Raw genomic sequence first — 14,008 nt, 5'->3', positions numbered from 1 at the left:
GTACGAAGCCGATTAACAGACTTTCGTAAATTGAACAAAAGTGATAAAACTTCTTCTACTTAGAATATAGCAAAATGGAGTGGAATATCGTTTTTTTTTTAAATATTAAAATAATATTTTGGAATACTATTAAAAGTTAAAAAATAATTTCCATTTATCACACAATAAATCTCAATTTATGCTTATAAACGGCTTCTGCCCCTTTGCCTGCCATGTAAAATTTGTCATTAATTTCGGAGAAATTAATGTTAGGTTTGACACCCATAACAACCGACTAAACGTTTAGAAGATGCGAGGCTCATATTTAACAGGCTAATTGAGACAAGCAGGCAATGACCCTAATGAGCCGAGAACAAAAATAATGCCCTTGTCAGGGAGCTAATAAACAAAACGGGTGCAGTAAAATGTTTTGCAAAGACATGACTTCAAGTGGTGGACATTCGTGGTGTCAAGCGCGAGCAAGTTGTCTCTAATTAATTTACGTCTTTGGTTGCTTTTTTCCAAAAATCTTTCTTTTAGATTATTCTTCTATATACTTATGGTTTGTTAGTTTGTGTAATGATATTAAATCTAGTCGTATATTCGTCTTTCTTTTTATCAAAATTTAACAATTATGTGAATTTACGAAATGCTAGAAAAACTGAACTTAGTAGGATATAGTATAAGGCATTTTTCTTGCATTTTATTAACTAGAAAATACTGTGTCTTCTAACTTTATTTCTAGGTTGATGTAACCTCAAAATGAAATAGGGGTCCTAGTTTGAGAATAAACTAAAGAGGTAACCTTTTTTTTTAAATTCAAAGTCCGTTTGGTTCTCTGATCCTTGGGCGGCAACAAAAATAATGCGCTACGATTTATCGGCGCGCACGCATCTCAGATTTATGCGCGCGCACACCGCCTAATCCCATGTCAGGGCTGTTGCTCTACATTAGTATAAATCACTCGTAATTTTTACACTTATTATGGCAAATAAAATAGATAATATAAATTGGATGGTTTAACACATTGGTTGGATGCAAGGCTAGGGTGAGATAATATATTATTATATATTGATCATGTACTTGTTTACTGCTATGAACACTAGCTATAAGCATTATTATATGCATATTAACTATGGATCGAACGGAAATAAAGATATATTAGTATAAATATCAGGAAAAAGACATTTGTAAATTATGAAAAAAAAAAGAGAAAATTCGCAACCAATATCAGATTTTGTGTTGCGTCTAAAAAAAGAGATATCCATTTAATTATTTTAAAGATAAGATATAGTAAAGTCGCAAACGTGTGATCAAATATTCGAAAAACGAATACAGACTTACATTTCAACTAAGTCAAAAATTTCAAAATTGATGCGTATAAAAATAAATAAAAGTAAGAATAATAATCCCTTAAAGAGGCAACCCTAGTGATTTCTGTCCAATGTTTTGAAGAACACATACTGGAGCAATATCGATCTCTGCAATCGAATTCGAACAAGCCATAAAAGTATCAATTTACAGTCTTCATCTTGCATGCTTTACACATCATTATTGTATTTAAAAAAGTTGTTCTTATTTGAAATTATTCAAATTTAGAAAATATGGTTATTAAAAAGAAAATAGATTAAAACAAAACTAAAAAAATGAATGTGCGGTCACATAACATTCCGTCCGTGTAAAATAAAAAATGACGGCATTTAAACTAAACATAAATTGCAGTCAAGTATATTTTCTATTTTAGATCTTATTTCTAAAAAAGAAAAAGGTATGGAGCGTCGTCATTTCATTTCGAGCATTTAACTAGGAACAAAACCAAAAAGGTGTTTACAGATAAATTTGTATTTTCCAACAGACGCTAATAAAATAAAAAAAGTGCATTCCATATTCTGAAAATAAGACATTCCAAAAAAAAATAACAACACAGGAATTCGGCTAATACACATGTTTTTAAGATTACCCGATCAAACAGCGAATACCGGAGAAACCGAAAAGTATGCACTGAATCCGTCTCTGGTGTAAATAACACAGAGCTGGCAGTCACCGCAGAATCTAACGGGCCTTCCGAAACTATTGACAGTGAGTGTGGATGCGATCAGAATTAAGCTAGGGATTATGAAGAGACCGAAATAGACGGTTCAAATCCACATGGATTAAGGGATTCCGTGTTCCGTCCGACGCGAGGCACAAAAATATCGAAGGAGAGCCGGATGAGACGATTAGTTTAACATCTACTGCGTTAATTTGTGATGCTCAGCTGTCACAATCCACATATAAGGTAAATAAAGAATTCACGTGCTTGCAGTTATCCATACTTCCATAGTTATTATAAATGCGAAAGTCTGTCTGTTACGCTTTCAAGGTTAACCGCATAAAATCGGAATAGATATAGTTAAGATCCGAGGTCGAATATTACTACTTTTTTTATTTTTCTACCCGCTGGGAACAGAAATGGGGGTGATAGTTTGTATGACACACGTATCCGATACATTCCGCTAAGGGAATCAATATGTAATGTTGTGAATGTAAACATCTGATTCATTTCAATGTGAGGACGTTTTGATATGAGACGTTTTTTGATATGATGTACTTTTGACGATCAATTTATTGAATACAGATGTAGTTGGTTCCCGCGATCGCGAACTATATTTGGCTAAATAAATTATGCTTAAGTCACTTGATCACTTTGATCATGTTTTTTTTTTGTAATGTACTTAGTATTGTTTTAAAACTTGTGTTAAGTTACTCCATCATGGATTGGACCGTTCTAAACTTTATCGAGCTTAGGTAACGTAATGTAAATAAACATAGGATTTTTCAAAACCAGCCATAGGTTCATAATATAGATACTCCGAAGAAGGAATACCATAAAAAATATAGTTAAAATAGAACATAAATTTTCGACTTTCTATACTATGTCCGTAAAATACTTAACTCGAACCTACTTAGCCGACCCTTGGGTTTTTAGGACAATTGAGGATGTAATTGATCAAACAGAACTTGACCGTCAACACATCAATATTTTTGTATTTGCTTATTGTCCTAATGCTGTATAAAGGCATCCAATCTACTACGTTATTTAACCCTATCCATCATCGCCTAATTCCAGTTTCCATTCATCATCATTGGCGCTCTCTCTCTCTCTCTCTTCACATACGCCCTCTGTCCTGTGTCTCTCTTATTCATGTACGACATGTGTTTTTCATCATCTTCCACCCATCACTATGCAGGTCGTTCAACACTTTCACCAGTCCTGAGATGGAAAATTGATTACTTACTCTTACTCGTGCTTCCGTCAGGTTAGTCCACATCGCGATCTCTTCCCGCGTCGACATGTCAGGATATCGATTCCTTGCGAAAGTGGCTTCTAACTCCTGCAGCTGTTGGCTGGTGAAGTGGGTCCTTTGGCGTCGTTGTCTCTTGTTCTTCTTGTCCCCTTTGTCGTCGATTGACGGCTCGTCGGGCCCGATGCCGGGGGTCGTTGATTCCGTCTTTATCGTCGGCTCCGATGTTAAGGGGCGATTGCCTGGAACAAATGGGTAGGTTAGATTTTCGGGACTACTTTGGCAGAATTATTCCACTTAAAGGATCAGGCTAAATCACCCAGGTGTTTTAAGTCTAAAGCATCTGAGACCAGACGTCTAAAGTTGACTTAAAATTAATTAAATTATATTTAAATTAATTATTTAAAAAAACCGGCGTAGAAACGTTAAGATGTTTTACACCACCACAATATGTTTCAGCATTGATACTAAAAAACAATCTAATTGAAAAATTGACCAAAACACCCCAATCTCACTCAACCCATATATCTTGACAGATGGCTTCATATTCTACGTAATTGTAATGGGCTCTGTCACCCGTTGCTATCAGTGGACGATAGCGAGTTATTGCATGTTACATTAATTCGGTAAGCCTCGTGAGCTCGCACGATTTTTTGACGCGCGTTCTCTGGCCAGCCATTTTGACCAAAATGGTAATCAATAACACTTTGATTACCCATATATACTGGTATTCACAAATCAGTGGTTTTATAAGGATGAGGCGAGCCACTTTCTTTTTATCGAGCAAAGTTGTATTTTGTGCGGTATAGTTCAAAATTTCAAATCACGAATGTCACATAACTATATAGATTAATGCATTTTCTAAACGCTACTGTCAGACGCTTTTAGAACTCATGGGAGAGATGCGTTATTGATAACTGCGTTTCTAATCTGCTATATTGATAAGGTTACTTCAATGCTGCACATATGCAATGAATATGGATTGATTTGGAGAAAACTGATCGTTTTATCATTAATTCATGACCCGTTTGTTCATAAAAGAATACATTGTTATAATAAATAAATATTCTAGAAAATAGGGCTAGCATTTGTTCCTTATCGAATTTCATTTTAAATGATACAGGTCCATAATGTCTTTTCCTTTCACAACCTAAAGGTTTTTTAAAGGATAAATCACACGCAGATTAAGCTTGCCCCAAAGTAAGTTCGAGACTTGTGTTATGGGATACTAACTATATTTTATTATATATTTTTAAAACAAATACGTTATATAGATAAACATCCAAAACCCGGGCTAATCAGAAAGATCATTTTCCATCATGGCCCGACCGGGGATCAACCCGGGACCTATCAGTTCAGACACAAGCACTTTACCACTGCGCCACTGAGGTCGTCGATAGACCTATTTCCGCTACCTTATTTTCGTATCATTCCTTACACACTTCTTCATGTTTTCACCACATTTTATGTAACGTTCTAAATTTTGTCTCTTCTTTTCTTGTTACTGATAGGTCAATATTATCTTTGATGTTGTTATCCAAGATTGTATATCGCCATAAAATCAATTAAAGACTTACTGCGATTACAGCCAACATTTTCATTGGCAATATAAAATATCTTGATTGAATACTTCACAATTCGATGTTTTTACAACATGTGATAAATGGATTATCGTGTTACATATTTTAAATTACAATTTTCACGTGCATATATCAGGTATTAATTTCGACACAAATTAATTTGATTAAAAAAATAATAATTACATAACACTTATCTATTATTTATTTTTTCTGTTTCAAAGTTTTTAACAGCAGCTTAAATACGGGTAATATAGGTACAACAACTTCCGAACCAAATAAACACTGAAAGAAGAGAAAATATTTCGACTTTCCATAAAATATGTACGGTAGACAAAAAAATACATTTCTTTTTACATCGATAACGATGTACTTACTATAATATAAATTATAGTTGATTCCAGAGGAAGGTATGGGTGTATGATTTATTATTTTGTACCAGAGTAGTTTAACGAAACCAAAACTCATCGTTTAATTACCTGAGATAAATCAATACTAGTTCATTGATATACCAAGTTCATGAATGTGACCCGAATTTTGGGGGGATTTAAACGGAACGGCATAAATTGAACAAGTTTATCAAAACCATCAATTTGACGCAATCTCATTGGCGTGTAATGACTGAGCTCAGATTATTGAATCAAACTTTGAGATTTAGAGTTATCCTAAACAGCTGTTGATGTTTGTAATGCTTGTTCTTGGCCTAACTTGAGAAATAGCAAGATTCGCCTAAAAGTGATGCCCGAGGCTCTTATGGCTTAAAATGTCTAGCAAAATTATTTTAATGACAATAAAATAATTTTGCTCATTTTATATTGCACCTAAGTTTAATTAAATTAAGTCGCAGTTTGTAGATCATCACGTGTGACGAGAAAATCTACCCAAAATCAAACAATTTTATCTCCATATAAATGTACTATCACTGGTAGAGTGATTCCTGAGGAAAGTGTAGACGTATATTTTGGTTTTACTGGAGCGAAGCTGGGGCGGACCGTTAAAATTTATACAAAAAATTATTCCAGTATACACGAGAATTACAAATTTTATTCACAAGTTACATCAATAAACTAGGTAACCAGCAGCCAACCACCAATATGTCCAAACGCAAAAAATATCCAAATGTCTCTCGTGATTTCCAGCAAATTGTCACAAGCAAATGGCGAGAAAACAGAATAAAAAATAAGCAACCCTGTCCCCGATACGGAGCGTTATCGCATCGTTATCACTTATCAACAGCTTTGAGCGGCCGACCATCGATCAAGCCTTTGCGGAGCCGACAGCGGAGGTAAACATACATGTGTTACACAAATCGACACTCGTCACTTGATAAAATCGTATGTACGAAGCTGTTTACACGTTATATAATCAAATACGGACGATTAGGGTTATATTTTTTAATATTAGACGCTTTAGTTGTTCCATTTGAACAGGAAAAAAATTTGCATAGCAATTCTAAATTCAACGCTCGGTTGCTCCATCCATTTGACGATAATTTTAACCTGCGCCGTCCAAAAACTCGGAATGTACGCTATTTTGTCTAAAAGTCAGCGGCACGCATGTCTAAGTTAACCTCAAAGTTGACTGGTGCAACTCTAAAGTTAAGTTAGGATTATATACTTAGATCAATTTATTGACGTCGAACTAAGTACCTAATTAAAACTAAGTCAAGTACACTAATCAATCAAATAAAAATTTTAATGTATGATTAAAGTGATTTTGGCCCTATAAGATAAATATTAAATAGCGATAAAACTAAATATGTATTATTATATTTACTAACACAATAAATATATAATTCACAGATAATGTAAATCTTCAAATAAAGCCCGTACCTAGTGATCTAACCCGCGTTATGTGGATTACAGAATATGAAAACTACGAAACAATTGAAGTATGAACAAGTACCACCTCCAACTTAAATCTAATTTAGGGGTTATATGTCTAATATCTGTCTGTCGAACCATCTGTCTGTTTGTTCCGCTTTTACTGCTAAACCGCCGGAACGATTTTAATGAAATTTGATATGCATATAGTTAAAGACTACCGTTCAAACATAGGCTACTTTTTTCCCATAAATAACCACCAAATGACAATCACGGGGGTGAAATTTTATATGAAAATCATGTCTCTTCCGCTTTTGCAGATATTCACGCGGGTGAAGCCGCGGGCAAAAGCTAGTTAACAAATATATGTAGGTATGTGTTTACAATGGAAATACATGGTACAGATACAGATTTTAATGATTTACACTCTTCGAACTCGACTATTAGAACTTTTAAATATTACAGCTTATCACAACAACCAATTCAGACATAGACAAAAAGAGAAACATGTAAATATAGGAACAGATTACGTACAAAACAAACCAAGCGAGGCACGTAGCGTCGCGTCGCACTCTCTGTTTGCATCGGCATAGCCTGGCGTCCTGGGTGAACGACGGAATATAACACGACGCAGTGCGATCATCAACGTCAGAAGTCATTTGGTGAAATTCTGTATCTGAATGTCTCCACTCATATTCCAGAATCCATCAGGAAAGCATCTTATAATGCACTCGTTCACGATGTGAAAGTACAGTTAACAGCATATCAACCTACCCAAAATAATTGCAAACTCGCCGCTATTTCCGCGCCATAGAGTTTCATGCAGGATAACTTGATGTGCTGTTGACTGTACCTGTTGTGGAGTTCCACAATCGCATTCAGGAGATCATTTCAGGCCTCATTTAAGTAAATTATAGTTGGATTTCCTATGATTCGTTCTCATCCGGTTTATTCTGAACCAGGATACCTACTGATTGCATATTGTGATGGGACGCTGAGCTTGTATGAGCATATTTACGTTTATAGCAATTTCTTCTATAAGGTTTTACGCTGGGATTACAAAAACGTATACGCCCAGGTGTAGACCCTGTGTAATTTAAGAGTGATAAGTGATCAAATTCCACTTCTTATTAAAATATGAAAGTTTGCATGGTGTCATTTCAATCACGTATGCACTGAAAGATCGGCAAAATTTGACATGCTATAAATAAATTAGAAAAGTGCAACACACAGTTACTTTCAACTAAAATGGGAGCAAAGCCCCTTATACATACATCCGATATTGACGGATGGCATCGCGTCGCATTGCCGTCGTGTTGCTTTTGCCGCTCACCTATAACGCTGTTTGCGCAGGCATTAGAATAACGCACCGCTATTTGCTTATAGGTTCCGCGGGCTTACTCGGTTTGCTAACAGTTTTAAGTTTGTCACTTCGGTGGTCCGGCAATGGATGGCGAAATTTACACATTCGGAAAACTGTCGTTCCAATTTAGACACGCTTTCTGTGGGTAGTGTATTTTGCCTTCTTTTGATTGCGAATGGACGGATATTTTTTTCGAATGGACCGTTATCACTGTTATTATAAAAAGAAATATAAAATATGTGAGTTTGCATGTTTGAGGCGGGTAATCCCCGAAACTACCAAACCGATTTCAAAAACTATTTTACCATTACTAAGGTACGTTATCCAATATTACTATAGGCTTTATCTTACTATACTTTTATCTCAAAATTCCCACGGGAGCGAAGCCCTGGGTAAAAGTTATATGTGTAAAGGGAGAAGAAATATAGACGGAAAATAAATTTTGTAAAACAATGTCATCAAAATTTGAAATATGTGTCAGAAAACTAATAAATACACACGATTGTTGGGGGAATGCCCCGTCCCTATAGGTACTTAATTCAAAGAGTTGTTAATGCCCGTTAGATAAATACAGAATTTACATATGTAATGTACCTATCGACTACATACGTATTGAAAGGCGATAACACATTTTAAACACGTGAATTCGATAAGGATCTTATAATTTGAGATTATTTTCAAATCGATCAAGTGGTGGAAGTGACAGAGGCGGCAATACAAAGCGTCAAGATGGATAAGTTAGCAAGCTCACAATGATTTCATGCAAATAGTTCAAAATGCACTTATTATAATTATTATAATAGCCACAGATAAGATAACAAACTATTTCACATATGAAACAGATTTTCTGGTAAAATCTTTGACACTTCGATTTTACGACTGTATTAATTAATGTTGATCTATTACCCTACTAGCAAGATAACGCTGCATTTGACACCTTGGAAACGGACCGAGTTCAAACATTTATTACCCTGTTATTTATAAAAAAAATAAAACACCCTTTGAGCTAAAGTGTGTTTTGTCTCTTTCTGTCAATGGCAATGTTTATAAAGTGCTGTCGTGACAAAATATATTTTATCTTAAATCCTTTAACTTGTTTATGAATTGGTTAAGCTTTTGTTGTAAAAGTTGTATTTTTGTGTAATACACGAAAAACAATTGTAAAACTCATTGTCTAACAGTTTTTGTTTCCTTTGGGTCGTACAGAAACTACAAGTCACTTAAAGGCATCTGACACAACTTTTACGACTACCTGCCGACAAATTGTCAACCGATGTGCACGTTTCCTCACGATATTTTCACCAGAAGCAAGTGGAGGACCATAAAAACCATACACAAGTCAGATTAATATACAAACTCATGAGGCACGAGCAGGATTGGAACATGGGACCTTACGATCATAGGCGCACGGTCTTGCGCCATCGATTATCTCCCTCTCTTTTTAACCAAATCCCTGAAAACAAGTACCTTCCTAGTGAAAGTCTAACTACTCACTATCATCGGTATGCTTACGGTCCCGGCGGGGTCTCGGTGGCGCGTATAAAGACTGTTCCACACCGGAGCCTCCGGACGCGAGGGACGAGTGCCCGCTGTCTCGAAACTCGCCCGTCTCCGCCCACACTGTGAACAAAAGATAATGTGAATAAAAAAATATAAAAATATAATTGTTTGCATGCTATCACATATAAGTAAATATATAGGTATGGACAAATCACACAGATTAAGTTTGTCCCAAGGTAAGTTTCATGTTTTATGGGATACTAACTCAACGATACTATATTTTATAACATATAAAACACCTAAGACTTATTTTCCATCTTGTTCTGGACGGGGATCGAACCCGGGGCCTCCAGTTTAGTCGTCCGCCATGATGATTATTCAGAGGTCGTCAAACTCCAAAAAAGTTCTGTCGAATAAGTGCAATAATAAGAACTAGCTATTTCCAACAAACATTTTCGTCAGTCAGTCGGTTGATTTAAAGAATTTGATTACCAAGAATCAATTAATAAATCTTCAATTATGAAGTTGAAGCTTTACAATAATATAGTATTTTTACGTCGACACCGCGGCGTTTCGCGGCGTCAAAGCCTCGAATGAAACAGATAAGATGAGAAAGACCTGTAATATAGTTCTACCTAAAGCGATCATAACAAAATGGACGGACGTGAAATAATAAGCACGTTTACAAATTGCGGTACCCCACGCAATAACGTCGAAATTATTACAACAACAGGTACACGGAGCCGCCAAAAATTTACGTACACGCATAAATTCAATTAACGTTTACTAATAGCGTCATTATTTAACGGGGAAATCTTGACAAAGTAATGTGTTGAGAGACGATGACGCCTCTTCGCTGAGCGGTAATTAAGTGCCCCCGAACACTTGTTAACAAATTAGTCACGGGAGACCGTGTGTGCGCGCCCTTATTTATAGCGCCCGTCGCTGCATGTGCATGATTGTTTTTAATTTTTACGGTTATTTTTAAAGAGTCGAGTTATTTGCGCATTTGGAAGAATTTTCGAAATTCTTCACTTTTTTTTAAACACGTTTCACTTCTATGACTCATTTATTTATTTAATTAAATATTGCCATTTTCGGTAGGTACTATTTTTTTAAGACTAGAAATTTTAATCTATCTAAGACGAAAGTCTGTATCCTATGTATTCTCCACGGAAACATTTTTATTCATCATCTGTGAAGTTCTAAAAAAATTACCTTTTTATTTCTACTTGTGTGAGTTTAATGTTTCTAATCTTGTTATTATATTGTATGCGAATGGAAAATTCTTAGTTTTCCGAATAAATAAAAAATAAAATGATATACTATGTTCAATGTTTATAAATAAACAATAATAATATATAATTGAACTCTGAAAATTAGTTACAAACGCATATAAAATTGCAGCACCATCGACTTAGTTGAAATGCAACAACATGCGATATTTGATGACGCACAGTGGCTATTAATTATATCTACCTCTTAATTAAATCCTTAAACAATAATTATTAAAACAATCTTTTTTTACTTGTTTCTACGCTACTTAGAGATAATGATTCAGAATGCTAACAAAAAACCAAGCAAAAATATTCTAACAATCTCATTGCGCATTATCACGCCACCCAGAATGTAAAAAAAATATTTACAAACTACATAATACAAACTTAGAAGAAATTACAATACAAAAAACAAAGCTAACATCCCTTTCGTTGATTAATATTATTTTTACAAAAATGTCATTTTCGACACAAGCTTTTATTGTTGTAAAAGAGACAGAAAAAAACCATGTCCGTGAAGTAAAACGTCGATGTATTCCCACATCTGGAGCGGTTCCTGGGTGCACTGTCAGATCATGCTTATCATAATAATGCATTGTCATTCAAGCTAAATGTGTGCACAAAATTTCAGCGTAATCGGTTGAAGATATCTGCTTAAAAAATGAATTTTAAGATTTCACCTGAAATAGGGACATAAATAGTGATATATTTACATTGCAAGTTAAATAAAAGTTGTAAAATTATTGTAAAATTGTTATTTTAAAATCACATTTACCCGAAACAAATAAACTACGCTTCGATTGTGATTTTTTAATATTGTTGTTTATAGCAGCAACACCCGTCAACGATTGATCCGATCGTTTGGAAAAAAGTCACGAACCGTCACGACTGATAATTACAATTAAAAATATAACTGTCATTTCGATTCAGTCATTGGATTCTTTTGTTTTTTTTTTTTTGTTATTCTTTTTTTCCCGCTCTCCTACGTCAATCGTGTTCCTAAAGTGTATTGCTTAATGCGCTATTCTGTTTCATTCAATTCAAGATAACAGATTCTCATTCTATTTATTTATTAATTTTATTGATTAATCAACGTTCTTGAAGTATAAAATGTTAATTTTTAATAATTGAAATTAATAAAATGAAATAAACAATAAATATAATTTTAGATTTTTTTTTCTTTTTGATTGTTGACATGGTTAATAAATAATGGTTAGTAATAACAAAAAAAAAAAAACAAATTAAGTGACGCTAAAAACTACACATTATGTGACACAAGCGAGATAAGTGAAAAAATTTAAGAAACCTGAAGCTTTTAGCATAGCATTTTTTAATCATAATTTCCATAGCTCGTAAATAATAATAAAAACGACACATTCAAATTAATAAAGTGACGCTAGAGAAACATATGTGACGTTATCGGGAACAGGCGTCGGCACAAACGCACAGTGCAAACGACACACGTTCAAATAAATTTTATGTTTGCAGCTTTGATAACGCTGATAAGCGCACGTTCATTGTTTTATTGGGGTCATAAAGTCCATGCGAGTTTACAACGACGATTCGTGGACACTCGCGCACCAAGGGATTAAACGATTGCTACTGTGCTCACGATATCTCATTTTCCAATCGAATCAATCGAATATGTTGTTATGATTTGGATATATTGTAATAAATATTGATTAACTGATGCTGTTACGGATTATTGAATCTGTGTATAATAGGCAGAGTTTGATATAATGCTAATTGTTATATTAGTATTTTTGACACATACTAATTCCTTGTTTGACACACTTTGTCATCGATTTTGCCGACCCAAACTAGGCCACGTACGTTTAATCGAAAACGTTCATTTTAGCTTTTAGTCTCTTCTATTATAAATATTATAAAATGTTCATTAATACAAATATTTAAAAAAAAAACTATAAATACGACATGATATTTTGTGTTTGATTGTACCTGGCTGTCACCGTAATCATATCACAGCTATTTTACACGATACTTCATAACTTTTACGATGCAAAACATTTGTTTTTGAAAACATAAAGGGAGTGAAAGTGAAGTGAATAACGAAATAGCCGACGAGAACAGCGAATTCGTAATTCAAAAGACATAAAATTAAAAATTATACGATTCCGCCGCGTGTATATTTCACGTTGTAAAATGTAGAAATTTATTTCTTATAAGATTCGTAGTAAAAGAGTGTGCGCATAATTTATTGCAGCACCCTGGCATATTTGAATAGTAGACGGTTTTATTTCACTTGGTCGTATCTCTTTCAGATTTTACTACTTTTTTATAGCATTTTGGGAGGAAATACTATCTTGTCTCTGCTCGTTGCTGGCTGTATTGAGTTTGTCTTTAGCCTAATAGACAGGTGTTTAAGTAATTGACATCATAGCTATTTATATTAATATTTTCATCACAACGTCACACATGTTCCTTCAATTATTTTAAAATTTAAGGAGACGAAAAATGGCTTCGAAGTGGTAAAAGGGTCTATACCCGCTCGACTCCAACATTTTTCATTAGTTTTTTTTAATTCGGCTAATTTTTCCCACTGTTGGGGCATGGTCCTTTATTGCGGGTGGCGGAGGACGGACCATGCGGGGACCAAAGAGGGCTTCCAATTTAAAGCCATTGGATTTATATAGAAATTAAACCCACACAGCCTTCATCACGTCAAGAATTCGTATTCCAGAGCTCTGTGTTATTTCAATAAGTGTTATGTATATAAATTGCGGCTAAACCCCGAAGTGTAGGTACAGCCGTAACATTACACTATATCTACCACAGTTAGTTATTTGATTTGTTATTTGCTTTTTAAGATTTATCTATTTTGTACCAATGCATATGTATATTCGGCGACGTCATCACTGTCAATCGCCAGACACAGGTTTTTGTAAACTTAATTGGTGAGTCCCCGCTACCCACATGTAATGAAATTTCTTTGTAAAATAAATGAATATCATAGAATCACATTTTTTTTTGTTGTTTATCTATACAATGCTTCATCGTGACATAAACTTCACCAAAAGATCAAGGGCATCTATAAGTACTAATAATTTACTATATCTAGTCTAAAATTTTCACTTTTATCTCTTAGATAAGATTCGAAATCTGACCTAAAGGAAAGATTACTTTGATCAAATAAGGAATACCTACTATTTGCCTTATTCTAGATTGTTTATTTTTATTTCACAAA

At 34.4% G+C, this 14,008-nt stretch overlaps 1 protein-coding gene across 3 annotated transcripts in view; it reads right to left on the bottom strand.

Annotated features, from left to right (window-relative positions):
• Ptx1 overlaps positions 1-14,008 on the bottom strand; it is a 51,116-nt gene that overhangs the window by 10,302 nt on the left and 26,806 nt on the right. For 2 of the 3 annotated variants that reach the window (XM_053756957.1, XM_053756958.1), the window contains exons 3-4: positions 9,521-9,646; positions 3,258-3,505 (exon numbers count right to left, since the gene is read on the bottom strand). In XM_053756957.1, the coding sequence (XP_053612932.1) occupies positions 3,258-3,505; positions 9,521-9,646 (374 nt within the window). The remainder of the gene's footprint in view (positions 1-3,257; positions 3,506-9,520; positions 9,647-14,008) is intronic. The other variant, XM_053756959.1, reaches the window with a different exon arrangement.

The sequence above is a fragment of the Plodia interpunctella genome, chromosome 16, assembly GCF_027563975.2.
Source record: "Plodia interpunctella isolate USDA-ARS_2022_Savannah chromosome 16, ilPloInte3.2, whole genome shotgun sequence".
NCBI lineage: Eukaryota > Metazoa > Arthropoda > Insecta > Lepidoptera > Pyralidae > Plodia > Plodia interpunctella.
This window is presented reverse-complemented; position numbering and strand designations above follow the sequence as displayed.